The 27525-nt window shown below is 40.9% G+C and overlaps 1 protein-coding gene across 1 annotated transcript; it reads right to left on the reverse strand.

Annotated features, from left to right (window-relative positions):
• Ostgamma (oligosaccharide transferase gamma subunit) lies at positions 1-23279 on the reverse strand. Its single transcript, XM_068344187.1, has 8 exons — positions 23146-23279; positions 17558-17727; positions 16974-17091; positions 7229-7369; positions 6747-6887; positions 6141-6291; positions 5615-5780; positions 1-2475 (listed from the first exon to the last, which is right to left on the reverse strand). The coding sequence occupies exons 1-8, from the start codon at positions 23221-23223 to the stop codon at positions 2460-2462; spliced, it is 981 nt and encodes a 326-aa protein (XP_068200288.1). The 5' UTR covers positions 23224-23279; the 3' UTR covers positions 1-2459.
• Between the last annotated feature and the right edge of the window lie 4246 nt (positions 23280-27525).

Consider the following 27525-nt stretch of genomic DNA (forward strand, 5'->3'; position numbering starts at 1 on the left):
AACTTATGGTAATTTATTAAAGTTCACAGCAGTTACAAAACGGACTCGCAACCTTCGTACAAACACCACGGGAAAGATAAACTCATTATCAAAGAACTGTAAATTCTATACAGATAAAAGGGAAGTGTAAGAAGCTTTAAGCCAGCAAACAGAAGATTCTTTTTAATGTAAGAGTGGGATTATGTAAATTGGGAAGATACCTGCACCCCTCTTCCGTTGATACGAGATACTGTATGTTCAGCAAATGCAAAGGCTACTTTGAACAATACAATCCTTTTTCCTGTTGAATCTCTTAAGTTTAAAGAACATTATTCAATTGCCAGCTCCCTTTCATGCCTAAGAAATGCTCATACGCAATACATAATCCCCCTGAATAACATTAGCAGGCAATTAGCAAGATTCTATTAAGAGAAAAATAAGGGATTTTGACGAAGGAAAAATCTATTTCTGGGCGAGGAACCTGTGTCGCCCAGTGAAATGCTCCTTAAAGCACCATTTCAAAGGTATAAATACTGCTAAATATACCAGAGAAAAAAGTTGCATGGAAAGCCAGGAATATACCCAGCTCGCTCACCGCTAAAAGGTTGTCGGTATTAAAACTGGGGCGAGTGATACCATAGAGGTCCCTTTCCAATTAGACTTCTCCCTTCAGGGGCAATTAAACATACTTTCTTAGAGTTAGCTATATCAGAGGAGTAATAAAAGGGGGACTATCTTAGCAAGCTGGAATAAAAGCCTCAGGTAATTTACATTCAAGGCAGGTTAAGTTTTGAAGAAATTCTACGGAGCTAAAAGTCAAAAGCATCAAAAAGCTCTCTCTTGTTTAACCCTTTTACCCCCAGGCTCTTTGGAAATTTTCAACCCTTAACCCCCAGGGGGTTATTTTTTTCCCAGCACATTTTGCAGTATATTTTTTTTAAATTGCTCTAACAGCCTTAATTTTTGTCATAGAGAGGTCAGGTTGGTCTCATTCTCTTGGAAAATGCCTGAATTTTTTCAAAAAATTATCAAAAATATGAAAAAAAAAAAATTTATAGCATTTTTTTGCAAGGACGTACCTGGTACGTCCATGGGGGTAAAGGGATGGGTTTTGTGAAACGTACCAGTACGTCCTTTGGGGGTAAAAGGATTAATCAGTTCATAAAATTGTACAAATTATCAGTGAAGATGAATGAAAGCTCATTAGGCCATACCAAAATCTCGCACCCTGGAAGAACAAATATCAATCACGAGCAGATACCTTGCTACAAAATTGATAATCCCACGCAAAATTAAAAAGACTTCACAAACGTACACAGCACAGTAAGCCAGTTAGAAGAAAATGTTCCCTTTCATGAGTCACTCAACCACAACCTCTTTGCTTGGTTTTAAAAAGTAAGTCAAAACTTGCAAGGTCATTAGGAATTCCGTGAAGGAGACTACAGGATGTAGATGGACGGAAGAAATGGAGATGTACTACAGCAGAGATTATGGGAAATTTACAGAAAACAAGAGCCGAGTTTAATTATTCAAATTAAAAAAGAAAAAGCATTTACGTCTTGACGGTCAAAAAGGGTAGCAATATTTCATTTCCCTTCTAAAAGGATAAGGGTTTTAGCAAGTCAATATACCTATAGTAATCAAATTTGCCATAAGATACAATATAGATAACAAAAACAATAAGCTTTACATTTACCCAGATGTAAAAAAACATTAAACATACTACAGTATTTTACACTGAAAATAACACTTATTTGCCAGTGCAGAGTATAATAAACTCAAATGAGAGTATCCTTAACTGTAGGATAATTTAGATACATCATTAGTTTGTCCTAAACACAAATCACATTTCAATTAAATTTCTTCCAATTTCAAAGACCAAACATCTGAAAATATAGAAAGGCAATACTACGAGGGATACAGAAAGTAAGAAAGACGAAAAAAAAAAAGAGACTAAAGAGGCGTGGAACGTGATGCTGTAAAACATGGCTGTACTGTTCCATATTCCATCAAGTTCGGAATGTGAAGAGAAAAGAAAACTAATAGAATATAAAGTTCAGTGCTGTTAGTCAATAAGCATTTCACTAATGCCGCAGCACTGTCATAAATTACTTTCATATATATATTACAATATTTATAGAACCTTAGGTCTTTACTGTGATGATCATGATGACAAAAATATGTTATGAGATGGAATTCTTTCATGAACTGGTACTAATCACACAGTACGAACAAACCGGTTGTCTTGGGGGAAACAAAGAACATTTTTAGGTTTGATAATTTTGTCTTGCAAGCATGTAAGGCCTCTAGTTAAGCTACCCTATTCACAAATAAGCCTTATTTTAAACAGCGATGTATCAGGATATTCATCTTATGTTTGACATGAATGATCACACAATACAAAATTCAACAAGTGAAAAAAAAATTTATGACGTGTGTAACAGGCACTACCAGTCGCCTACTTCTTGAAAACTTGATGTTTACTTCAGGAGAAAACTGAAAGAAAGAATATCTACATTAATATCCATGGTAAGCTGCCAGCTAACACATTCATAAGAATAAATAAACTATATACAGTATCCACATTACTCAGCTCTTTCATTTTAAGCTCTCTGATAGGCTTCTCTATTACTAATTCTCGACAGCAAATTTACTTTTGAGAAACACATTAGATCTGTGTCTTCTTCAATGGCACAAAAAATTGGCTTATTGAGAAAATCTTATAAGATTTTCGGTGATCAATCTATTCTGAAGAAGTGTTTTAATTCTTTCATTCTACCTTGTTTTGAGTATTGTTCTCCTGTCTGGTGTTCAGCTGCTGATTCTCATCTTAATTTGTTGGACAGAAACTTACGGTCTATTAAATTTCTTATTCCTGATCTAGATACTAATCTTTGGCACCGTCGTTCAATTAGTTCATTATGCATGTTGCATAAGATTTTTCATAACTCTGACCATCCTTTACATTCAGATCTCCCTGGACAATTCTATCCTGTTCGTAATACTAGGCATGCAGTTAATTCTAATAGCCAGGCCTTCTCCATCATGAGGCTCAATACTACACAGTATTCTAGAAGTTTTATTCCAGCTGTTACCAAGTTGTGGAATAATCTTCCTAATCGGGTAGCGGAGTCATTAGAGCTTCTAAAGTTCAAAGTTGCAGCAAATGTTTTTATGTTGAATAGACTGACATAAGTCTTTTTATAGTTTATATATGACATATCTGTTTTGATGTTGTTACTGTTTTTAGAATTTGTTGTTAATTTGTTATCATTTATTTATTTCTTTATTTCCTTTCCTCAATGGACTATTTTTCCCTATTGGAGCCCTTGGGCTTATAGCATCTTGCTTTTCCAACTAGGGTTGTAGCTTAGATAATAATAATAATAATAATAATAATAATAATAATAATAATAATAATAATAATAATAATAATAACAATAATAATAATAATTCCCTAACCAGACTACATCTTCAAAGTTTCAAAAAGATGATAAACTTGATAAAGGAGAAAATAAAGACAAACATAAAATGCTCCTTTTGTAGGAATGACAGCACGGTACCTATGACAGGTTAGGACCTCTGTAAGGATTTCAGTACTGTTTCTATAACACATAAGGACATTTAAAATGCCTCTTTTGATCCCATACAATGCATAACATTTATGCACAAATAAATCATATCATCTACTTACACAAACTTCACTTTCATATTTCCCTACTTTTTTTCATCAACATACGACCTTCACAAATTGTTCGTTCGTGTAATGCACCTTGCTCTAAGCGTTAATTACTGGAATTTCATTTTTCCATAAACAGGGGGCTTTCAATCCACGTAGGAGTTTGGAGCCATGACATCCAAAAATAAATAAATACTGTACAGTACTATAGATTACTTACGTAAGTGTATACGAGTCTTTCAGTCGAGAAACATGCCAAGCGCCATTTTTAAAAAGTGTCAGAAATCGCGATTGAAAATTGCCAATTTTCAAATTATTATTATTATTATTATTATAATTATTATTATTATTATTATCAATATAATAATAATAATAATAATTATTATTATTATTATCATTATTATTATTATTATTATTATTATCATTATCATTATTATTATTATTCTTATTATTATTTTTATTATTTTTCAATCGCGATTTCTGACACTTTTTAAAAATGGCGCTTGGCACGTTTCTCGACTGAAAGACTCATACTATACTTTATACAGAACATATTATAAATACTTTCTGCATTACAATATGGTACTTCTACTGTTTTAAAACTCTTTTGCTTAAGAATACGCAAATGCATAAAAATCTGTACATGCTCAGCAATGAAGCAATGAGAGGAGACCTAACAGCAAGAAATAATTTATATTTTCATCTACACTGTATAATTAGATTTCATTTACTTAACCCTTTTACCCCCAGGCTATTTGGAAATTTTGCAACCCTTAACCCCCAAGGGGTTATTTTTTTCCCAGCACATTTTGCAATATATTTTTTTTAAATTGCTCTAACAGCCTTATTTTTTGTCACAGAGGTCAGCTTGGTCTCATTCTCTTGGAAAATGCCTGAATTTTCTCGAAAAATAATCAAAAATATGGAAAAAAAAACATTTTTATAGCATTTTTTTGCAAGGACGTACCGGTACGTCCATGGGGGTAAAGGGATGGGTTTTGTGAAACGTACCAGTACGTCCTTTGGGGGTAAAAGGGTTAATTAATGCACTAAAAGCATGAATTGAATATACAGAAGGTCTTCAACTTACAAACAGGTTCCAAGAAGCCTGTTTGCAAGTCAAATTTTATTAAGTTTTGGCCTAGGATAGGATTAACCAGAATCACATGCCTATGATTTCCAGATACAAAAATCAACAAATAGGTTTCATATGAAATAGATATCAGGTTTTTACAAATGTCCATTTTGCTTACAGTATTAAATGATATAATATTGCTTTATTACAGTATTTATTTATCTTATCTTTGTTATTGTCTGTCTCACAGGATGTAGATACAGGAGAGGGGGTTCCCAGCCCCCTCGTCCCGTCCCTTTTGGTCGCTTCTTACGACACGCAGGGATAACGTTGGCGCTATTCTAATTGTTTTTATGCCCCCCCCGGCCACAGAGGTCCCCTTTTTTGTTTTTGTTTCATTTGTTGATGTTGGCTACTCCCCAAAATTAGGGGAAGTGCCTTGGTATATGTATGTATGTATCTTTGTTATTTTCAGTTTGATTTGTATTGTATCTCCAAATGATGGTAAGTGAATGTTTGTTAAGATGAGGACACTCTGCACAGTAGAATATCAATAAAATTAAATACTGCAAGTTTATGCTCTCTTTCACCAAAAGTATCAATTACATAATACCTGTACTGAATTCAACTATATTTCTCATGATATACTCCTTCCAAACCATATTATATTTTGGAATCTTAAAACTATAGAGAACAACATAAGCTCACCTGTAGGGATATATAATAGAATATCAATACAATGAGAAGATGCAAGTTCATACTCTCTTTCACTGAAAGTCTCGATTATATAATACTAAATTCAACTACAGTATATTTCTTGTGATGTTCATAAAAACTATAGATTTTTTAATCTTAAACTTTAGAGAACAACATAAGCTCACCTGTAGGGATATCCATGTGCTTTAGAACGGAAGATGGACAGTGAGAGAGAGAAGAAGAATGCAACAAGTCCCAAGCCAATAATTGCGTAGATGCGACGTTTCCGGACGTCGTCACGCTTATTAGCTGCTTCTGTCATCAAAATCATCCCAAGGACTACAGCTGCATCTGTAGAAAAAATCAGAACATTTATAAAACGCTTCATGAATATCATCAAACCCTTTAGTAAACCACTGTTGACAAACATCAACTATACTCAATTTTTTTTAATGAGGAGCATTTACACTGACTCGCAGAGGTGCCCTTTTAGCTCGAAAAAGTTTCCTGCTATCTGATTGGTTAGAATGATCTTGCTCAACCAATCAGCGATCAGGGAACTTTTCCGAGCTAAAAGGGAACCCCTGCGAGTCGGTGCAAATCTGCCTCACTAAAAAGAATTGACTATAGTGACAATGAAATTGCTACAAAATAAACGTCTATTTTTCCCTTCAATTGGTTATGAAAGTACTAATCTCCACTACCACTTACTGAGGATTGCAACTATGTATGTTTCGACTATAAATTGCCCTTGAGATGATCCATGGATGTAAGCAATGTTTCCAGCCTGTGTCTTCTGTAGGAATGGAGGTCCTCGGATGTGATTCCACATTTGTCCGGATGTCATGGCGAAGGTGAAAGCCTAGCAGAAAAGAGAAGACACATATTTATAGCAAAGACGGATGAGTACCATACAAATTTTGAATGCATTATAATAAAATGCTTTGGTTAAAGGAAAGAAAATTATAATTGAAGTTCAGTATTGCATTACTTTGTATATACATACATATACCAAGGCACTTCCCCCAATTTTGGGGGGTAGCCGACATCAACAATGAAACAAAACAAAAAAGGGGACCTCTACTCTCTACGTTCCTCCAGCCTGACAAGGGACTCAACCGAGTTCAGCTGGTACTGCTAGGGTGCCACGGCCCACCCCCCCACATCATCCACCACCCCACATCATCCACCACAGATGAAGCTTCATAATGCTGAGTCCCCTACTGCTGCTACCTCCGCGGTCATCTAAGGCATCGGAGGCAGCAGCAGGGCCTACCGGAACTTTGTATCTTAAGTTTTTCATAGAAAATTACTTACCAAAGCAGCAAGAGCCCAAGTAGTCTTGTTGTAGAGAAAGTCGAGGTTGTTTTTCCGGAGGTAGAGCAACCCAACGACTAATGCCAAAAGTACTACCAAAGCGAGGAGGCCGGAGTAGTTTGGTGGGCGGAACACTCGGATCTTAGCAGAGAAAGAGAAAGATATTTACCTGATGAAGCGCATACTTGCATAAATAAGTCTACCTAATCCTACAACACAGATGTAAAAAAGCATAACTCAAACAGTATATTGATATTTGATTAAAAGACAACATAATTGCACCTAATGCACTCAAATAATCATGTGGAATTGTGGAATGGCCAATGAAGAACTGAAAACTGTCAAATAACACGTTATGATATAGAACCTAGAAAACAAATTCAGACCTCAAATTTTGATTGCTTCAGTATCAGTGTCTTGCACCAGAAATATTACACAACAAACATAACAATCTATTAATCACTTGATTCAATCTTTACTACCTGTATGTCAGTCCTTTCAGCTACCCATCTTGCGATATTCTCGGCAGCAAAGCCAACTCTCTGGATGTCCAATGTGTCAACCTTCTTTGGCTTTCCCTTGGCGGGGAAGTGCATGAAAACTGGTGCCGAGTTCAGACGAAGCTGTTGGAGAAAGATATGGTTAGAAATATGACAAATTCGGGGATAATTTGTATTTTTCCCTAATACAAACCTGGAGTTATTTATGTGGATATTCTTCCAGCTGCCGCTGAAAGAATATCCACATAAATAACGGAAGGTTTGTTAGTATGGGAACAAATGATACATCTATGAGAAACTTACAAGATTACTTTATAAGTCAAAAGGAGCAGAATTTGTAACAGAATCAACATTCAGTAATAAACACCATTTACAAATATGCAGAACCCTATTTTATCAAATATTAAAAAAAATTCAATACCGTAATGTACAGTAATGGTACAGCATCCTCATAAAGCTTTTAAAGAGCAAAAGTGTACAAACTATCTTTATGCAATTAATTAAGTTTTTCAGATATTTCAATAGAAAAATTACAGAAAAAAGAAAATGAATAAACAATAAAGAGAAATCTCATGTCATATTTGGTATTTCTTGTTCCGTAAGTGCACGTGTTGGTAACTTCCTTAACCTTAACCCTTTTACCCTCGGGGTATTTGGAAATTTCCAACCCTTAACCCCCAGGGGGTTATTTTTTTCCCAGCACATTTTGCAGTATATTGTCTTAAAATTGCTCTAACAGCCTTAATTTTTGTCATAGAAAGGTCAGGTTTGTCTCATTCTCTTGGAAAATGCCTGAATTTTCTCAAAAAATTATCAAAAAATATGAAAAACTAATTTTTATAGCAATTTTTTGCAAGGACGTACCGGTACGTCCATGGGGGTAAAGGGATGGCTTTTGTGAAACGTACCAGTACGTCCTTTGGGGGTAAAAGGGTTAATTGGTGGGGCAAGGATACCACTTGAAAAGTAGGATCTCAAAGTCTATTAGAGTAAATATACAAGATACGTGGGACACAAGAAAAGATAACTTAGCTAAGGGGACGAAGACAGAACAGACTGCATCATGGGAACACAACAGATAAGTGTTGCCAATGCTGACTCAATGTTGCCATATCAATAACATTACAGGAATTAATCTAATGATAAGCAACATCTGAGTATGCATTCCAAAATATAAAACGCAAAGGGTGATAAACATTAATGCTATATTATACATGACTTGATGTTGCCATATCAATAACATTACAGGAATCAATCTAATGATATGCAACATCTGGATATGCATTCCAAAATATAAAATGCAGAGGGTGATGAACATTAATGCTATATTATACATGACTCAATGTTGCCATGTCAATAACATTACAGGAATTAATCTAATGATATGCAACATCTGAGTATGCATTCCAAAATATAAAACACAGAGGGGTGATAAACATCAATGCTTTATACATCTGGTAAACCAAAATATTTCCCCAAACATCATATCTATTTTCACATTTCTAAGTACTGTACCAATTCCGGAAATGATCAGCTCGGGCCAGCTCTGTAAGAGTCGAGCTCAATTCATTTGTCTGGTTAATCTCCTTTTAATTAATAATGCTCAGTGCAAATTTTCTTTCTGATGATGTATTCACAAATTATCTCAAATGTAAATACAGATGTCACATTTTCGAAGCCCTTGGCTCCATGTTTATGCCGGCAAATACGTTTCCCTTTCGCCGAGTTAGCAATTATTAGAATTTGCATAATTATCAGTTATCATGGCAGGAATAGATTTAATTTGCATAATTATCAGTTATCATGGCAGGAATAGATTTAAGATGACAAATTCGAAGATAATTTGTATTTTTCCTAACCATACAAACCTTAGCTATTTACAAAGGGTTATTACTTTTAGCGTAGCTGAAATGGCGAGCCATTAGAATTTAACGAGGGTGTATTACCCCCGCGCTAGTTAGCGGGGGGGGGTAGGGGAGTGGTAGCTAGCTACCCCTCCTCCCCCTCACACTCACGTGAATACTCACTTTCACTTAGAGGTAGGACTTGTCTTGGGGGACAGGGCTGGCGGGCAAATATGTGTAAATAGCTAAGGTTTGTATGGTTAGGAAAAATACAAATTATCTTCGAATTTGTCATTTGTTCCGTAACCGAAATACAAACCACGCTATTTACAAAGGGTGACTTATCCCTTAGGAAGGATGGAAAGTCCCCAGCCATACTGGCTTTGGCTTTACCCGGGGACTCAGAATCCGAGTGAGTCGCACTCGAGAAAAGGAGTCCCTGCACCTCACAAGTTCCTTGCTCCGCAAGGAACCATGTGGCCTACGTAAGCTTGTGTGTGAAGGAAGAAGTGTGACCCGTCTTAGGCAGTTGACCTGGAGTTCCAGAAGGAACTCTGGGTTAGGACGTTCCCAATACCACCTCGTCAGGGTATGGGGGACGCGACAGTATTGACTCAATACTCGGAACACAAGGAAGCATGGTTTACCTGCAGAGGTTCGAGGTCAGCTATGCAGAGACCAGGATGCTGCTTCCCCGTAGAGGGGATGATGAAGAAAGAAGTAAGGGCCAGACATACTTCTTTCGTTCATGCAGACTAAAACCTGATAACAATGCCCTCAACCTTCTGCTACCTGTCCAAAAAGGAGCCTGAGGTTAGACCAGCTGTTGTGTAGCCACCACAGAGCGATAGAAAACGTATCGAGACTCCTGTGGGTCACGCCCTGCAGGAAGCAGGCTGCGAAGGTCATCAGACGCTTCCAGACTCCAGCTTGTAGCACCTGCGTCACAGAGTAGTATTACTCGAAGGCGAGGACGTTGCGATGTATCCAACATCGTGCTGTAGGGCGACGTGACGGGGGAGGGTCTGAAGACAGGTCGAGATGAATGTACTCGAGTCCGGGCTGAAGAGGTATACTGGTGACTCTCCCCCCATGTCCTCCTTGTGTTCCCAAATCGGCTGCAACTGAGGCCAAACTGCAGCTGTTCCCAGCGCTAACCTCTCGATTCCTTACTGGCAGGAAAGAGAAGGTCTTGGGACATCACACACAGAATGGAGACTCGAAATCTTGAATGAATCGGACCGAAGGGTCGGGACCCTCAGATTCTGAGTCTAGCCAACAACTCAGGAACGAGCCTGAATGTTGCCTTCCCCTCTTCCTTAGAAAGGGGGGAGTAGTAAGAGACCAAGAAGATTGTTTACACACTGGCCGTGGCCAGAGTGAGCAGAAGACCCAAGGCGGAATACAATCCGAGGCCTGTCGTAAAAGGGTCTTGAGAAGATCTCTTAAAGGACTAAAAGTCCGAGCCATACTCCAAGTTGGAGGTCTTCCTCCGACTAGGGCAGGGACGATCGTAGCTTCGCATGAGCGAGGATAGATCCAGCGGGCAGGAAAAAGTTATTCCTTTAAGCCTGAAGGTCAGGGAAAGGCTGAGCGACAGGCTTCATTGCCGAGAGCGGAAAGGAGTTTCCTCCCGCCGAAAGGCAATAAGACCGTTATTGCTGGAGAAGAGGCCTCACGGGAAGAGGTATATCTCCCACGGCACCAACCACCTTAGACTCTTCACTTTGCCTGGGAGACCCCTGTGGATGACTATCGCAGATGACGCGACCTCCGTACCGCGACTGTAGCGGGTTGTCTCTTCTAGAGGAGGAAGCGTAGTGTCTCCAGGCATGAAGCCGAAGCGACGCCCCGGTTCGGGAGAGATGTCGCAGTGTGGTTGCTTGAGTAGTCTGCGCCGTGGGAGAAGCTCTCCCGGGAGTTCCGTCAGGGGAAGCAGAGGGACCAGAAACCGTTCTGCGCATAGTCCCAGTGGAGCTCTCCCATTGAAAGGTTGACAGACAACCTGGTTTTGTTGAGACCCATTGTCCGCAGACAAAAAGGAGGGAAGACGCAGGCGTCGAATTTGTCCCACCATCACCGGAATGCATCTTGCCAGAGTCTCGGGGTCTGAGACTGGGGGGAAGATAGTGGAAGCTTGAGGTTCCAAGGTGTCGCGATCAGGTCCCCCAGACCAGCACTTGCTGGTTACCCAAGGTCAAAGACCCCTAGGTACACTCTCTCTATGAGGCTCTGCTCGGATAGTCTGAGAGAAACATTCCTCTGCCTGGAATGAGAGAGCCGATGGTGGAATTGAGAGAATCTCAATCATCCCGGTATCTCTACTGCAAGATGTGAAGGTGTGAAAATGCGTCCCCTGCTGGTTAGAATGAAGTCGACGCGCAACGGGGCGACTTGGCAGGAGCTGTAGGATCTGAAGAGGGGCCAGACTAAGGCCCTTAAGCCTGCCTGAATGATGGAGAGGTATCCTTCAGGTCTTGACCATAGGCCTGGACCGGAACATGCCCCCCCCCCTTTCCTTTGACGAGTCCGAGAACCGCATCAAGAATGTGGGGAAAGGACGAGAATATCCACTACCATCAAGAGGCTCCATAGGTCAACACCCATTGCAGGTTTAATAGTTCCGCTGGTCCCATAGGGCCAGGGAGTCCGGTTAAACATTGCCTGAAGCCACCGGAACTTGGATCGCCCCACATGGAACTTATCCTGAGGCGACCGTTCGGACTATAGACGGGTCAATGAGGAAAGAAGAACTAGGAAACGTTCCAAGGTAGGGCTGAAAGCTCTGCTTGACTGAGGACAGGTACTGCGACTCTCCTCAGTCTTGCCACAGTCAACCGAAAGGAAGGCTCGGAGGATGCGGTAACAGAATCTGGCGTCCCCAGGTGGTCACCCATCCAAGTACCGACGTTGCTTAACCTCGCTGGACGGACGAGAAGCGGGGTTTCCAATGTGGTAAAGCGGTTGACTCAATATCATGGCCAGATACTCCAGATGTTGAGGCAGAGGAAGAGAAGGCTCCAAGCAAAATACCATGAGCCCACACTCATGGTAAGCATCCGGAAGCTTGTCCCGGCGCTGAAGAAGGTCGAAACCCGAGCCTACCGGAGTTGACCAGCCTTCCAAACAGCAGAGGAGGCGGAAGCCTGCACCTGAGCGGCCAAGAGGAAGGCAGGGAGAGTTCTCTGGGGAAACAAACCTGCTATGCCACAGCGGGATAGCCACACTGCATCATAAGCAGGAATACTTGCAGTCTAGGCTGAATTCGACGAGCACCCTGGAAGATGGATGGAATGGAAACTGAAAGTACCCGTCCTTCCGATCCAGGGTTAAAGGAGTCCTGTCGCCTCGTTACCAGTCTGATCGATTCTGCTGGTCTACGCTGGCCGAAGTTTGTTCGACAAACTTGATCAGGGCTGAGAGGTCGACTATGGACATCCCCTCTCAGATCCTTCCTTACAAGAAAGGATCGACTGAGGGGGCCGGGGGTGAAGCCGTCGATGATCCTAAGGAAGACCTTCGCCTAAGGTATGGATCATTCTGCCCAACCGGGCAACTCTGCTGACGCTATGGCATAGAGGTTCAGAGACACTGAATTCGCTGACAGAGACGGCAGGCGCGATATCCTTGGCTACTCACAGAGATTGTGCGGGAATGGGCATCGGGAAGCTGTCATTCGGATGAGTAACCTTAAGCATCCTCCCAGCGAAAAAACCTGCAATCCTAGAGTTCGTGAACTCCTTTTAGGACTATGCCCCCCCGGGGGAGTCTCCCGTGCCATCTGTTCCTGACAGGAGGAAGCTGCAATTGGACACCTTGTCCCAGTTGTCGTAGCCGATAACTTAGGCCGACGTGGTTGAAAGAAAAGGGCGCTGGAGCCCTGCAGAGTCTGGAAGAAAGCGCCTTGGAGGAGTGAAACCGGAAGTCGATTTACTCCGCACAGCAGCTGTCTAAGTCTCTGTCCTTGGGCACAGACAAAACTCTTCTCAAGGATGGAAGGGTGTCTGAGGTCGTCGACCTCCACAGATGAGACACCCGAAGGAAGCCTTCAGTCAGCGCGTCCAGATGGTACAACATCGAGCTTGTCCGCAAGTAGATACTTAACGACGAAAGGCCAAGGTGTCTGAGCTCGAGAGGAGGAAAGTACCCTTGATCTTCCTGTAGCTTCCTTGAACCAAACCTCGGGCCGTAACCGAGGAGGGAAAGAACCTGGTAAGCTCCCAGAGGAAGAGGTAAGCAGTCAGCCCTTGTCCGATGGAGAAATCTTGAACGGAAAGCCCCCCCGCCAAAAATCCTTCCAGGGCGGGAGAAGGAGGGAGTACTCATGCAGGAGAGGGGACCCTCGAGACCGACCTCTTGGGAACCAAATTCGCCCTGGGGGAAGTCACCACGAAGTCCACTCCTCTCTTTCTCTTCAGCGTAGGAGAGACAGCCGCTGGTTTGTTACCCTGGCCGGCGAGTGCTGGTTTCATAACCCTCATTAACGCCCGTGCCAGCGGACCAAACCATGTCTGCTGCTCCAAGGAAACAGAGTCCGAAATCCTCGCTAAGGTGAAAGGGATCGGGCGATCCTTTGGAGTGGACACGACGGTACCTGCCTGAAAAGAAGGTGGGGAGGAATGCTGTACTGACCTGTCTTTGTCCTGCACTACCAACCTGTGCTTGGATGGAGGTGATCCCGAGTGCCGTCTAGAGCACGCGTCCCTGCTGCTACCACCGGCTGTGGAATTCGCCGCGAACGGTCGCGCAAAGGCGAACGGTCGCGTGGGCGCGCAGGCGAGCGATCGCGCGGGCGCGCAGGCGAGTGGGCGTGAGGGTGGGCAGGTAAATGAACACGTGTCCGAGGCGACGAACGCAAGCGATTGCGTGACGGCGAGGGATCGTGCTGCCGCGTAGGTGAAGAAGATCGCTGGCGATAATGACCGCGTGATGGTAAGCGATGGCGAGCAGCATGTGTAGGTGAATGATCGCGTGATAGGGTGCGATGGTGATCAGCATCCGCAAGAGGGCGATCGTTCAGGGTTGTGCGATGGTGAATGATCGCGTGAAAGGGTGCGATGGTGATCAGCATCCGCAGGAGGGCGATCGTTCAGGGTTGTGCGATGAGGAGCAGCATGCGTAAGCGGGCAATCGTGCAGGGTTGTGCGATGGCGAGCAGCACGTGCAGGTGAATGATCGCGTGAAAGGGTGCGATGGTGATCAGCATCCGCAGGAGGGCAATCGTTCAGGGTTGTGCGATGAGGAGCAGCATGCGTAAGCGGGCGATCGTGCAGGGTTGTGCGATGGCGAGCAGCATGCGCAGGTGAATGATCGCGTGAAAGGGTGCGATGGTGATCAGCCTCCGCAGGAGGGCGATCGTTCAGGGTTGTGCGATGGCGAGCAGCATGCGCTGTTGAGGGTCGCGCGATGGCGATCAGCATCTGCAGTTGAGGGTCGCGCGATGGCGATCAGCATGCGCAGGTGAGCTAGTAGCTGGCGAACCATGTTCCTTCAGAAGTGTTGGAGAACGTTGGCGTGCCAGCTGTAACACACGTGGGCGATCCGGAGATCGCTGGCGAGCTGATGATAGCTGACGAGCTGACGATCGCTGGCGAGCTGATGATCGCTGACGAGCTGATGATCGCTGACGAGCAGAAGGCTACGCGTAGAAGCCTGCGCAAAGAAGAGTCGTCCTTGACCCCGACCTGAACCGAAGTTCTAGATCGCGAGGGCGAACGTGGGCGCACAGGGCACGTAACAGGAACCGCAGGGAAGATCATCTTGAAAGCGCTGACGAACAGGAGAGCGCTGATGAGCAGAAGGGCGCGCAGGGAAACCCTGACACGCAAGGGAAGAACCCCCGTGGGGGCAACCCTTTGCCCCGAAGGGATCGTTGTCCGCCGGGAGACTGATGTCCGTCGGAAGACCGCTGTCCGTCGGGCAGACCGTTGTCCGCCGGGAGACTGATGTCCGTCGGAAGACCGCTGTCCGTCGGGCAGACCGTTGTCCGCCGGGAGACTGATGTCCGTCGGAAGACCGCTGTCCGTCGGGCAGACCGTTGTCCGTCGGGAAGACCGTTGCCCGTCGGAAGACGAGATCAGACTGCTGTCCATCTGCACCAAGGCGGAAGATCGAGAAAAAAGGAGTTGTAGGCTGCAAACGGAGATCCAAAAGGGCGCCTCAAGCACCCTTATAGGGAGATGAGAGGCCCTTACGACGAGGCGGACGGAGGGCCTTACGGCGAGGGAGGCCAACAGCAACAGCAACAGAAGAAACCTCCGAAGAGGAGTCTCTATGAGTGTACTCTCTCGCGAACGAAAGAGAAACACTTCGAGGAAGAGACTGGTCAGCCAGTGACCTAAAAGGAGCAATCCTCCGAAGAGGAGCTCCTGCAGTTGCCCAGCCCCTTGAGCGAAACTGCAGGTGCGACCGCTCAGCACCAAGAGCATAGTCGCACGAAAAAAAGGCAAGAGAAGAACCCCCCAAAAGAGGAAAAACTCAAGCCTGGACAGGAAAAACTTCCCTCGGAAGGAAAGTTATCCGCCCAAGGAGGCAAGCCTCCTGACTGTTCTAAAATGAACTGGAGAGCTGTCCGTCGACACGGGAGTACTACCAGTAGAAGGAGACACGCCCCTGACGAAAATACAAGGGGGGAGGCAGCAACAGCCGAATCCCCAGGACTCAACCAGACAGCTCACACCGTTGCTATATTACAGAAACGAACTAGATCGGTAACTGTAAAAAAATAAAACAAATAATATTAGTACACATTCATTCCCCCGGGAAGGCTCCGAAGAGGAATCCCGAGGGAAAGGAAACAAGAATTACACAACAGGCACGTGCCCTCACAACCACTTACACTCGCGGAAGGAGAGCTGTAACCAAAACAGAATTATAACAATTATAATTATGTAACTATGTAATTATGTAATTTAAAAATGAATGAACACTAAAGAACGAAAACCCCGAAAGGAATCGTTCTACAAGCTGAAAAAAACAAAAAAACAACTACAATTAGATTCATAACTAATTGATACAAACGTACGACGTAGCAACCCCCCACGCGGAAAGGAAGCTAGGCTACAAGGGCGTAGTTAAGTAGTAACACGTAGTAAAAGGGTGAACGACCTCAAGAGAGAGAGAGAGAGAGAAAGACATGTCAAACTCGATCGCCACCCATAAAATACGCCGTGGTGGCCTAACTGCCGAGGCCTCCACGTAGATATCGTACACTACACACACACATCTGAAAAGGAAACTTACTTATTTCTATACTCAAATATATATACAAACATGAAAACATGTCTACATATATATTGAGTAAAAGAAAAGTAAGCGATTAAGTAAAGACAAAACAGACAATGGCTGCCAAGCGAGGACCAAGACAGAGACGTCTGTCACAGTCCGAGCCAAAAGTGAAAGTGAGTATTCACGTGTGTGTGAGGGGGAGGAGGGGTAGCTAGCTACCACTCCCCTACCCCCCCCCGCTAACTAGCGCGGGGGTAATACACCCTCGTTAAATTCTAATGGCTCGCCATTTCAGCTACGCTAAAAGTAATAACCCTTTGTAAATAGCGTGGTTTGTATTTCGGTTACGGAACAATTGCATAATTATCAGTTATCATGGCAGGAATAGATTTAATTTGCATAATTATCAGTTATCATGGCAGGAATAGATTTAATTTGCATAATTATCAGTTATCATGGCAGGAATAGATTTAATTTGCATAATCATCAGTTATCATGGCAGGAATAGATTTAATTTGCATAATTATCAGTTATCATAGCAGCAATAGATTTGATTCTTAATGAGGCAACATGCTTACAATGAGAGAGAGAGAGAGAGAGAGAGAGAGAGAGAGAGAGAGAGAGAGAGAGAGAGAGAGAGAGAGACACTTGCTTACCGACTGGAAAACATCAGGACCTTCGTCAAAATCTACGAGGGCAAAGAACAACTTGTTTGAGTAACCCTGAGAGTAACGCCATGAATTTGCAACCAGTTGAAATTCATCATGAGCATGTCTGAAAAAATAAAAAGATAGGAAATAAAAAATTCATACAATTTTTAAACTTCATAAAAAAATTGAAATAAAAGTGTCCTATTTTACTTTTAATGTACTTAAATGTAGAAAGATGTAACTAGTACTGTGTGTATTTGCTACACTATATCTTCAAATCTATATAGGCCTAGGCAGCCAATTAGACTTAAACCCCTCTTTAAAAATATATAAGTAATAAGGAATGTACTGTAAAGTAGTCACATTCAAACAAATTTACAATATAATTGACAAAGTAAACTTTATACAGTAATAGATGATCATGAATATTAGTTAATTGAACTTTTAATCATAAAAGTAAAATCCCTATAAAATTATTCATACTATTAATGAATGATTATGACAACAAAACTTCAAAATGAAAATAAATACATCTAACATTATCAATATTTCATGATAATAGAGAATCCCTCTTCAAAGACGAAACATACCTGCATATGCCACACTGCCTGGAGGGAGCTAATGCAGTGAACATGACAATCATCGAATAGTTACGAGGAGTTCCTTTGACATACTGGCGGAACTTATCTCCATTGAAACGTAGAACTGGTTTCTTCACTCCGGCATCTGATAACTGTTGCACTCGCTCCGAGAGAGTTAGCTGGAAGGACCGGCATAAGATATGCTTTTAGTGTCTGGGATGTGTCTGTCTTATACAGTATGCTAATAGCACAATATACAGTAGAGCCTTAGACTTTTATAAATGCATAATGTATATTTTTACATGATTTTTGTGTATTTCTACTAAAGTACTTTATGGCAGAATAAAAATAATACTAAAGTACTTTATGGCTGAATAAAAATAAAGGGAAACACAAAAAAAGAATCTAAGTAAGTTGCATTTTTCCTAACTATACAAACCTGAATCCTTTAAATATTATTATGATCATTACTAAGCTACAACCCTACTCGGAAAAGCAGGATGCTATAAGCCCGAGGGCTTCGGGGAGCAAGCACCAATTAAAGGCATGGGAATGGGAGAGTGCCCAACGTAACCACGATCAATTAGCTTACATGACCAGGTGAGCGAAATCAGCACGAGTTAAAAGGTGAGAGATATCTTCTCCTATTAGTGTGCTTTTTTTAACCATTTGTATACGGTAAGCACAGTTCCCTTCTTTTGCAGGACTTTGCTTTGGCTTTGGGGTAGGATGTAATCCCGATCGGCTGCCCTGCCTGACATCGCTTAGACCTTGATAGTATATGTTCATGTGCTGGACCAGTCACCTGCGTCCTTCCTCCCAGCAGCGAGGAGTCCTGGCACGGTTAGGTCAACAATTCGAGACGTGTGAGGTGTCTGATGTTTTAGAGGGTGTTGGAGTGGCTTTGTTTGTGTGTGTACTGTATTAGTCTGCAACACCCATTTGCTTTAAGCAAACCTATCTGTTGATTACATACATAATCCTGAGGTGTCTACACAGATAGCAAAGTGTCCGCCTCTCTGAATGGCCGGCAACGAATTTGAACCCACACCACAGACTTCTATGAAGTCCGAGCTTGCTGCCCTAAGCAACTCAGTCAGCGCGAGTTTAAAGGTGAGAACGAGTTAAAAGGTGAGCGTGAATATTTTATAGTTAGTCTAGACAATTTTTAAACATATGTAGAGAATACTTACTAATCAATAACAAGATCATTAGTTCCCAATCTCATGTTTGAGAAAGACGATTTTGAACCCAGAAGAATAAGACGCCATCAGCCTCAAATTTAGCTACACTGATTGTTTTTAAAGAGGGTGGCAGCCTCTACCCACCAGTAAGTAAAGACATGGTGACCTGTGTTAGGTTAGGCTACGATATAGCCACTTGATATCCTTAAAGCTTGAGCATAATGGTGAACACAGTCACCCTAAAACTCCCATTTTCTACCATTAAGTATGAGGCTAACGGTAACCTGTTTACAAATCTAAATTCATATCTACCATTTTCAGGTGAAATATGGTTTATCAAGTGTATTTTCATATACAGGTATTGTGATAACTATTTTTAATGGAGTTTGTTAGGTTTTGAAATTAAGGAAAATGTAACCTCATTCTGAAACCTATCAATACTGAACTGTATAAAGTATTGTATAAATGGATATCATTATCGTTATAATTATAAAAATATGTCTGAAAAAAAACCATATTGGAGCGTCAAGATGATATCACGACGCGACCAGAGAACTTACTGAAGGTCGCGACCCAAGCTCACATGTGGCCTGCCTCGGCATTGCCCTCAGGGCAGGTATCCTTCTGCCTAGGCCTACCATAACAGAAAACGGGAGTAGGGTAAACTACACAAAACTCTGGTCGATTGAGAGGAAGTTCCAGGTAACTCCTATGAAAGTAGTTTGAGGTAAGTTCCAGTGTTGGAACAAACCATATTTCACCATGGTCGCGCAAAACATTGCATATATACATAGATACCGAATTTGAGTCCATGTCAGTTCGTATCAAGTCATCTCATACCTAAACTGCAGTGCAGTTGACTGCTACAAGTGGGTACCTTATGAATACCATAGAAAATGGCTGTTATTGACGAAGCAAATCGATTAGAACTTTGAGCTGATCCCATATTACATTTATACGAGTTAAGTTTGCGAAGCAACATTGAATTTATACAAACAGGACACTTGCCGTACGGCGTTACAAGTTTAAAAGCATAACTGATATGCACCAGCATTATGAACATTTACGAGGTTACAAGGATAACTGATATGCACCAGCATTATGAAGATTTACGAGGTAACAAGCATGACTGATATGCACCAGCATTATGAACATTTACGAGGTTACGAGCATAACTGATATGCACCAGCATTATGAACATTTACGAGGTAACGAGCATAACTGATATTCACCAGCATTATGAACATGAGTTGAAACTCGACATGAAAATATAAAATGAGAAGAAAAATCACAAAAGTATACACGTTAACCTAATTGTATCCACGAGTACGTTGGTTAATGATCTAACGCTAATTATTCACTAACAGGTCTTTGGTAACCCGCGCCTCGCTTCGCTAAATTAAACATTATATTATTGCACCACTGTTCTGGCAGGCAGGTGCGTTAGCCGAGCGGGCAAGTATTTTGCCGGGCAAAAAATTGGTGACCCAACCACCTATACAATACCCAACAGCCCGGGGTACAAACTGACAAAGGTATGAACTGACTTGGGATGAAGTGACATGGGTACAAGGTGACCTGATATCTGAATTTTGTTCATACAGAAATTTGTTGAGTAAAAGAAATTAATATTTACCCAGTAGAATGTATATATATCTTTATTTACAAAGTTTTGCGCTTTCCAATCAATTTTCTTCCATAAAACTTTACAACGAACCTCTCCATTGCTGCGTAAAAATTCACATACTTAATATTCTCTTAATAATAGAATCCATCATCAGAAATACCATTTACTATGAACACTGGTGTCCACATTAAAAGTTTTAGGGATATTAAGGGGATAGGCTATGTACTGTACTAACCTAACATAGACCAACTTAACCTGACCTAAATTGACTTTCCCTTACTCACTTGGGGAAGGGGGGCTTCACCCACTCTGTGATACCCTCCAAACCAGTGCACACTACTTTTAGGTTCTAATATTAAAGGAAGATAGAGTTAATTATTTCCTGAACACGACAATGAAGTGTTTCTCGGAAAAATTGCACCGAAGTAAGTCGATTGAAAAGAACATGACTTATGTAACAAAATAAGTCGATTGGAAAGAACATGACCGAGTTAATTACTGCAAAGCTAAGTTGTAAATATATACTAAATGCATACTGTATCAACCAGCACCATATCGTACATAAAGTGGGCAACTAATACAAACTGAGAAATGATTGCAAAATCTGTAGGATATACTTCCATCTTGGTGGTGAAACGCAGGAAGAATGTGCATCTAACATTCAGCCTAGCCATGAGACAAGAGTGTTTTGAGATTGCATAGTAAGTTTGCCTCGGCCATAACCTAGGATGTCATCTGGTCTGGTAAGCATTATCTGAACGGTGGAGGAAAAGCCGAGCTAAACTTAGAAATTTAGACCGGTGTGGTGGAAACAAGAATTTGATTATCTTGGTTATTATACCCAGCGATCCCTTGTTACATGAACATAAGAATGTAATGAAAAATTAGGGTGTATGTACGATAGCGGCCACCTGTATGTATTATTATGTCTAACTATTTATACGAAAGTATAAGGGAAGTCACGGGGGGGGGGGGGGGGGGGGGGGGGGGTTTACCCGCGCTGTTAGGTAAGTATACGGCTTGTAGGTTAGGTTAGGGGGGAAAGTTTAGGTTAGTTAATGTCCATTTTTAATCCACGTGTGAGGAGCTGGCCGCTGATATGCAAAGGCTCCCAGAGATAAAGTAGGGAGCGTTTGTAGGGTGACGACCAGATCCCGTAGAAAACAGGAATATTCTGAACTGTGGCCGTCGTTCTAAAAACGATTTTGGCAGGAGAAGCTAACTTAAAAAACCCACCTAACCTATGCTAAAAGCCGTATCCTTACCCAGGGGGGCTTTGCCCCCCCCCCCTTACACAACAGTTTCCTTACCTACGAGTACGGCGGGAGAAGCTAACTTAAAAAACCCACCTAACCTATGCTAAAAGCCGTGTCCTTACCCAGGGGGGGCTGCGCCCCCCCCGGACCCCCCTTACACAACATGTTTAAGATCCGTAGACCATTTCCAAACGTTTTTATTCTATACAAGATAACAGTCGGAGCGATAATAAGCAAATTGGGATGCTTGGCTGTAGCGCTACAAACTACCCTAAAGTAGGATATAAAGCAAGTGCAGCAAGGGGTTGCAAGAACACTGCAAAGTGGCAGTAACACCTGTAACAATTCAGTACATATTACACAAGCTAAGAATAATATTTTCCTAGATTTCAAAATAATCTTCTGGATCCTATGATGGGTTAACCCCAATTAACTAAAGTAACCTCCAACACTCAAGAATTATTTACTTATGTAGGTGGATAGGAAAACAAATAATATAAATATTTATACTTTAAATATATTTAGCCTAATAAGACACTTTGGGTAGTTTGTAGCGCTACGGCCAAGCGTCCTAATTTGCTTATTATCGCTCCGACTGTTATCTTGTATAGAATAAAAACGTTTGGAAATGGTCTACGGATCTTAAATGTGTTGTGTAAGGGGGTGTCCGGGGGGGGGGGGGGGGGGGCGCAGCCCCCCTGGGTAAGGACACAGCTTTAAGCATAGGTTAGGTGGGTTTTTAGGTTAGCTTCTCCCGTCGTACTCGTAGGTAAGGAAACTGTTGTGTAAGGGGGGGTTCGGGGGGGCGAAGCCCCCTTGGTTAAGGATACGGCTTTTAGCATAGGTTAGGTGGGTTTATAAAGTTAGCTTCTCCCGCCAAAATCGTATTTAAAACGACGGCCAGAGTTCAGAATATTCCCGTTTTCTACGGGATCTGGCCGTCACCCTACAAAGGCTCCGACACTTTAAATATACTTAGCCTAATAAGACACTTTAAATATATTTACCCTATTCAGACACTCTAAATATATTTACCCTATTAAAACACTTTAAATATATTTACCCTATTCAGACACTCTAAATATATTTACCCTATTAAAACACTTTAAATATATTTAGCCTAAGAAACTTTGAATATATTTACTCTAATAAGACACTTTAAATATACTTAGCCTAATAAGACACTTTAAATATATTTACCCTAATAAGACACTTTAAATATATTCAGCCTGATAAGAAACTTTAAATATATTTACCCTAATAAGACACTTTAAATATACTTAGCCTAATAAGAAACTTTAAATATAATTACCCTAAAAACACACTTTAAATATATTTAGCCTAATAAATCTCTTTAAATATATTTAGCCTAATAAGAGGTATTAGACACACTGGGAAAATATTCCAAATACTACCCTAAAGACAGAACATTCCCTAGAAAATGAACAGCTTTTCGAGTGAAGTATTACAATCTAGCCGGAAAATATTATTTCCTTAACACTATATTTTAACAATGATATATAATATTACCTCTTTTTTACACTGAACCACAGTGTGGATGAAAAATAGGCAAGATATAAGCAATAATAATGCCCTGGCCTGCATCATTGTTATCAATATAGCTTGCTGGAAGTCTACACACACCAGACTACACTTCAGTTGGATGAGTGCTGCGGTTATAAAATATATTGTATCTCACTTAAGAAAAGTATTATTTGAGTGAAAATTTGTGTAAATGTAAAAATATAGAAAATTTTTCAATAATTATATAATTAGATATATATTTAAAAATTTTATTTTGAATAATAAGTTAAAATAAAAATTCTTTTTAAATTTGGAAATGTACTAGTATGAGAGCTATTACTAATTTAGTGAAAGTCTTTCCACCCATTGGGTTACATTCTGATAGTTTAGTCTTGTTTACATCTGTAGTATAGATGATTGACCCATGAGACTTTGACCACTCCGATTCTATATCTAATCCTGTATAAATATTATTATACTCCCTCAAAGTACTTTAAATAATCAATTTAATTAATTAAAATTATTTAACATAAGATTTTAAGTCAGATGAGTGTAATTACCCATGTAAATCTTTAGTTTTGAATGTAGATTAAACAAATGCACGCTACCTATAATGGGTTTAGACTCTTTATTGAAATCCTTCTGCCAACCATTTCATTCATCTATACATGTCAGTGCTGTAGCCGGGTTGTCGAACGCTGATTGGTCCTCGGTGAGTATCACCTGTAGAATATTCCTTCGTTTTGTATGCAATCGATCGTTTACATTTTCCGTATGGACACAGTGTCATGGTGTCATTCCTTGTCATCGCTATTTTTTAATGCAGAGCCGTCATGGGTATCTTATTCATACGTGTTCACTGACGAAACCTTATCATTTACGAATTCGATCCCTTATCTTTAATGCAGTCTCTTAATGAGTTTTTCTGTATCAGCTGATCTGAGATTGATCATGATATAATTCTGTTATACGCTCTTCTTATCTTGTGTACATAAGCATTATAATAAATTAGCAATAGTGATTGGAGTGAAATAGGTGTTATTCCTATGAAGGTTGTATATATGTGCAAGAATTTCACACTGCATTATCACAAAAATGTCAAAGTAAGATCTGTTCAAAGTCTTTTTAGAGAAAAATATTAACAAACTGCTAATTATCCCATTTCGCCCATTAAATGACAAAACATCCGAGAACAGCCTCGTATATTAAGATGTATTGCTTCAATATGAAGAGTAGCATCATCTGCATGATCAAGCTAATTTTCAAGGCCAAACCTCATATGCTGGGAGTGGGGGGTTGCAAGTTGAGCTGTCATTGTTCCTCAAACATTGCAATATAGGGATTATTTCAAGGTCTTTGCAGGATCCTTGGGGAAACTAGTTGCACTCACTGTTAAACCTTTACTATACCACTATCGGTCTCTTCCACATTGCTGGGTTTCAAGAACCTCAGGTCTAACTCGGGAGATTGGGTCTGTGAAAGGTGTAGCATCATATATATACACAGCAGATTTGTTTTCAAGGTTAAGGTGCATATCATGAATTCGGCTTGAAGATGATAAACTTAATATATATATATATATATATATATATATATATATATATATATATATATATATATATGTGTGTGTGTGTGTGTGTGTGTATATATATATATATATATATATATATATATATATATATATACATATATATATATATCTAAAGGCTACTACTTAAACACAACCGGTGTTGTATAAATAGGAATAGTCGAAGATTATGTCGATCCAAACTGAATTCCAGAGGACATGGGCAAATTCCTTTAATATGGGTTTTTCATGAGATAGATATTTCCTCCTGGTTAATACCAATATCTTTAGACTAATCCATTTAATGCATTTTGGGAGAAATATTTCAACATATTCATTAATAAGGAAGGAAAGCTGTAATCAATCGAAGCAATGGTAGAATATCATGTTTTATGGAACAACTTTTTACTAAATTCCTTACAGCATAATTTTAACACTATATTTTTTCTGATTCCCCCATAAGTTTGTTGTATTGGCTACTTACATATCATCATTATTGACATTATCAGTATAGAATAATCATTATAATATCAACAATAATAGTAATAATGATAAGAGTGAATAAGATGTTTTATCCATATGGTTAAGGTCTACTAAGCATTGAGAAAGGTGGCTGAGGTCAATTTTCAAATATTTGATAAGAAAATGCCCGTAGTATTTGATAAGAAAATGCCCGTAGCTTAAAACAAACCGCACCATTTTAATCTTCAAAAAGGCCCAACCTTAATTTTTTTTTTTCCCTATTTCTCGTCCTCGGTAACCATATCCTTCTTTATCAGCCCAAATTATCTCCCTCCATTATTTTGAATTCACATATCCCCTTTTTTTCCTAAGGTAAATGCATCATCATTATTATGATGCAAGAGTTTGTCGATCCAACCTTTTTTAACCTGCAACCAGCCGGATCAAGTTAGTGGTTCAGCATTTGGATCATACATCCTAGGTCCTTGGATCATTCCCGATTATTATTATTATTATTATTATTATTATTATTGTTGTTGTTGTTGTTGTTGTTTGTCTATACAACTCTTAGACATCTGGTGTTTCGTTCTCGCTGTTTAGTTTAAGAATTTGTTTCTACTCCCATTATTGCTGTTATTGCTATGATTTCTCTCCATCCCCGATGAAGGTTAAGGACTTTGGTATTTTTGTGATCCTGTTTTAATGAAACGTCTTTGCTTGCTCTGCTAATAGAAACAAGGATATATACACACGCTATATATGTGTGTTTGAGAGAGAGAGAGAGAGAGAGAGAGAGAGAGAGAGAGAGAGAGAGAGTGGAAGCACAGTTGAATTTATAAAACATTACCTCTCAAAAGTAATACACAGCAGATTATATTTGTGCTATTTAACCCATCTCTTCATCATGAACATTTTCGTAGTCGAGTTTGCAGATCTTTAGCGAATCTAAATGAATGATCAGTAGCTTACTGGAAGCATGAAATTTAAGTAAGCACACGGGCTTCGCTCTCTTGTTCAGTCCAGGCCACAGTCACAGGCTTACAGCGAACGTTGGTCTGGGGACATCACGAGTTTTAAAGCCAGTATCAAGAAACAGGATTTTGGTTTGCGGTCTGGTAACCTGAAAGGGATGAGAATGTTCTATTTGGGGAATGTGGGGACGACACAGAGTATGATTGCAAGGTAAAATTCATTGCTATTTAAAGGTCGCTCATGAATGACAGAGGCAATGGACAGTGCCAATGCGCTAGCAAGCAGGACAATGCCCTAGAGACTGACCATTTCTGATTAGCGCCCAAGCCTCCTCTCCACCCAAGCTAGGACCAAAGGTCGCTCATGAATGGCAGAGACAAGGGACAGTGCCAATGCGCTAGCAAGAAAGACAATGCCCTAGAGACTGACCATATGTGATTAGCGCCCAAGCCTCCTCTCCACCCAAGCTAGGACCAGGGAGAGGGCCAGGCTATGGCTACTGATGTGACTCGGCAGATAGACCTATAGGCTCCCCCAGACCCCCTAACCTTAGCTCACAAGGATGGTAAGGTGGCAAAGACTAATGGCACTAACGAATCTGAGTGGGACTCGAACCCCCGACTGGCAAACACCAGGCAGAGACGATACCAATCAGGCCATAACAAATTTTCAGTTATTGCAGATTGAAGTAGGCTGTTCGTTTTCAACGTGGGGACATTGAGAAATTGAAATGTTTATGAACTATTTGCCCTTAGCTCCGCTGTCTGAGAACTGCGGGACAACATTAAACAAGAACCCGTGTTGTAGCACAAGACTATCTTAATTTAACGGCTAAATAAATCAATATGAGATCATCGAAAGTACAAGTCCTTTATTAATTCAGGCTTAAGTCGTATGATTTAATTGTGAAAGGCTACTTGACTTGTTTATATGTACTTAAAATATGCTGTTTCAGTTTATGAACTATTTGCCCTTAGCTCCGCTGTCTGAGAACTGCGGGACAACATTAAACAAGAACTCGTGCTGTAGCACAAGGCTATCTTAATTTAACGGCTAAATAAATCAATATGAGATCATCGAAAGTAAAGGTCCTTTAATAATTCAGGCTTAAGTCGTATGATTTAATTGTGAAAGGCTATTTGGCTTGTTTGTATGTACTTAAAATATGTTGTTTTTAGCTGAATAAATGTCTATAACTCCATCGAATGTTATCTCATGGTGTGGGGGCAACTTGGGAGCATATTTTGGACAGGATAGTTGTTATTCATTGCCCGTCTTCCAAACTATCAACCAATGGGTATTGCTTTCAGTGCACCCCTTACATTGTACTGTAGTTATTGCACCCATTTTCAGTCTTAATTTACCTTCTTTCCTAGCTCTTTTCT

This window comes from Palaemon carinicauda, chromosome 20, assembly GCF_036898095.1.
Source record: "Palaemon carinicauda isolate YSFRI2023 chromosome 20, ASM3689809v2, whole genome shotgun sequence".
NCBI lineage: Eukaryota > Metazoa > Arthropoda > Malacostraca > Decapoda > Palaemonidae > Palaemon > Palaemon carinicauda.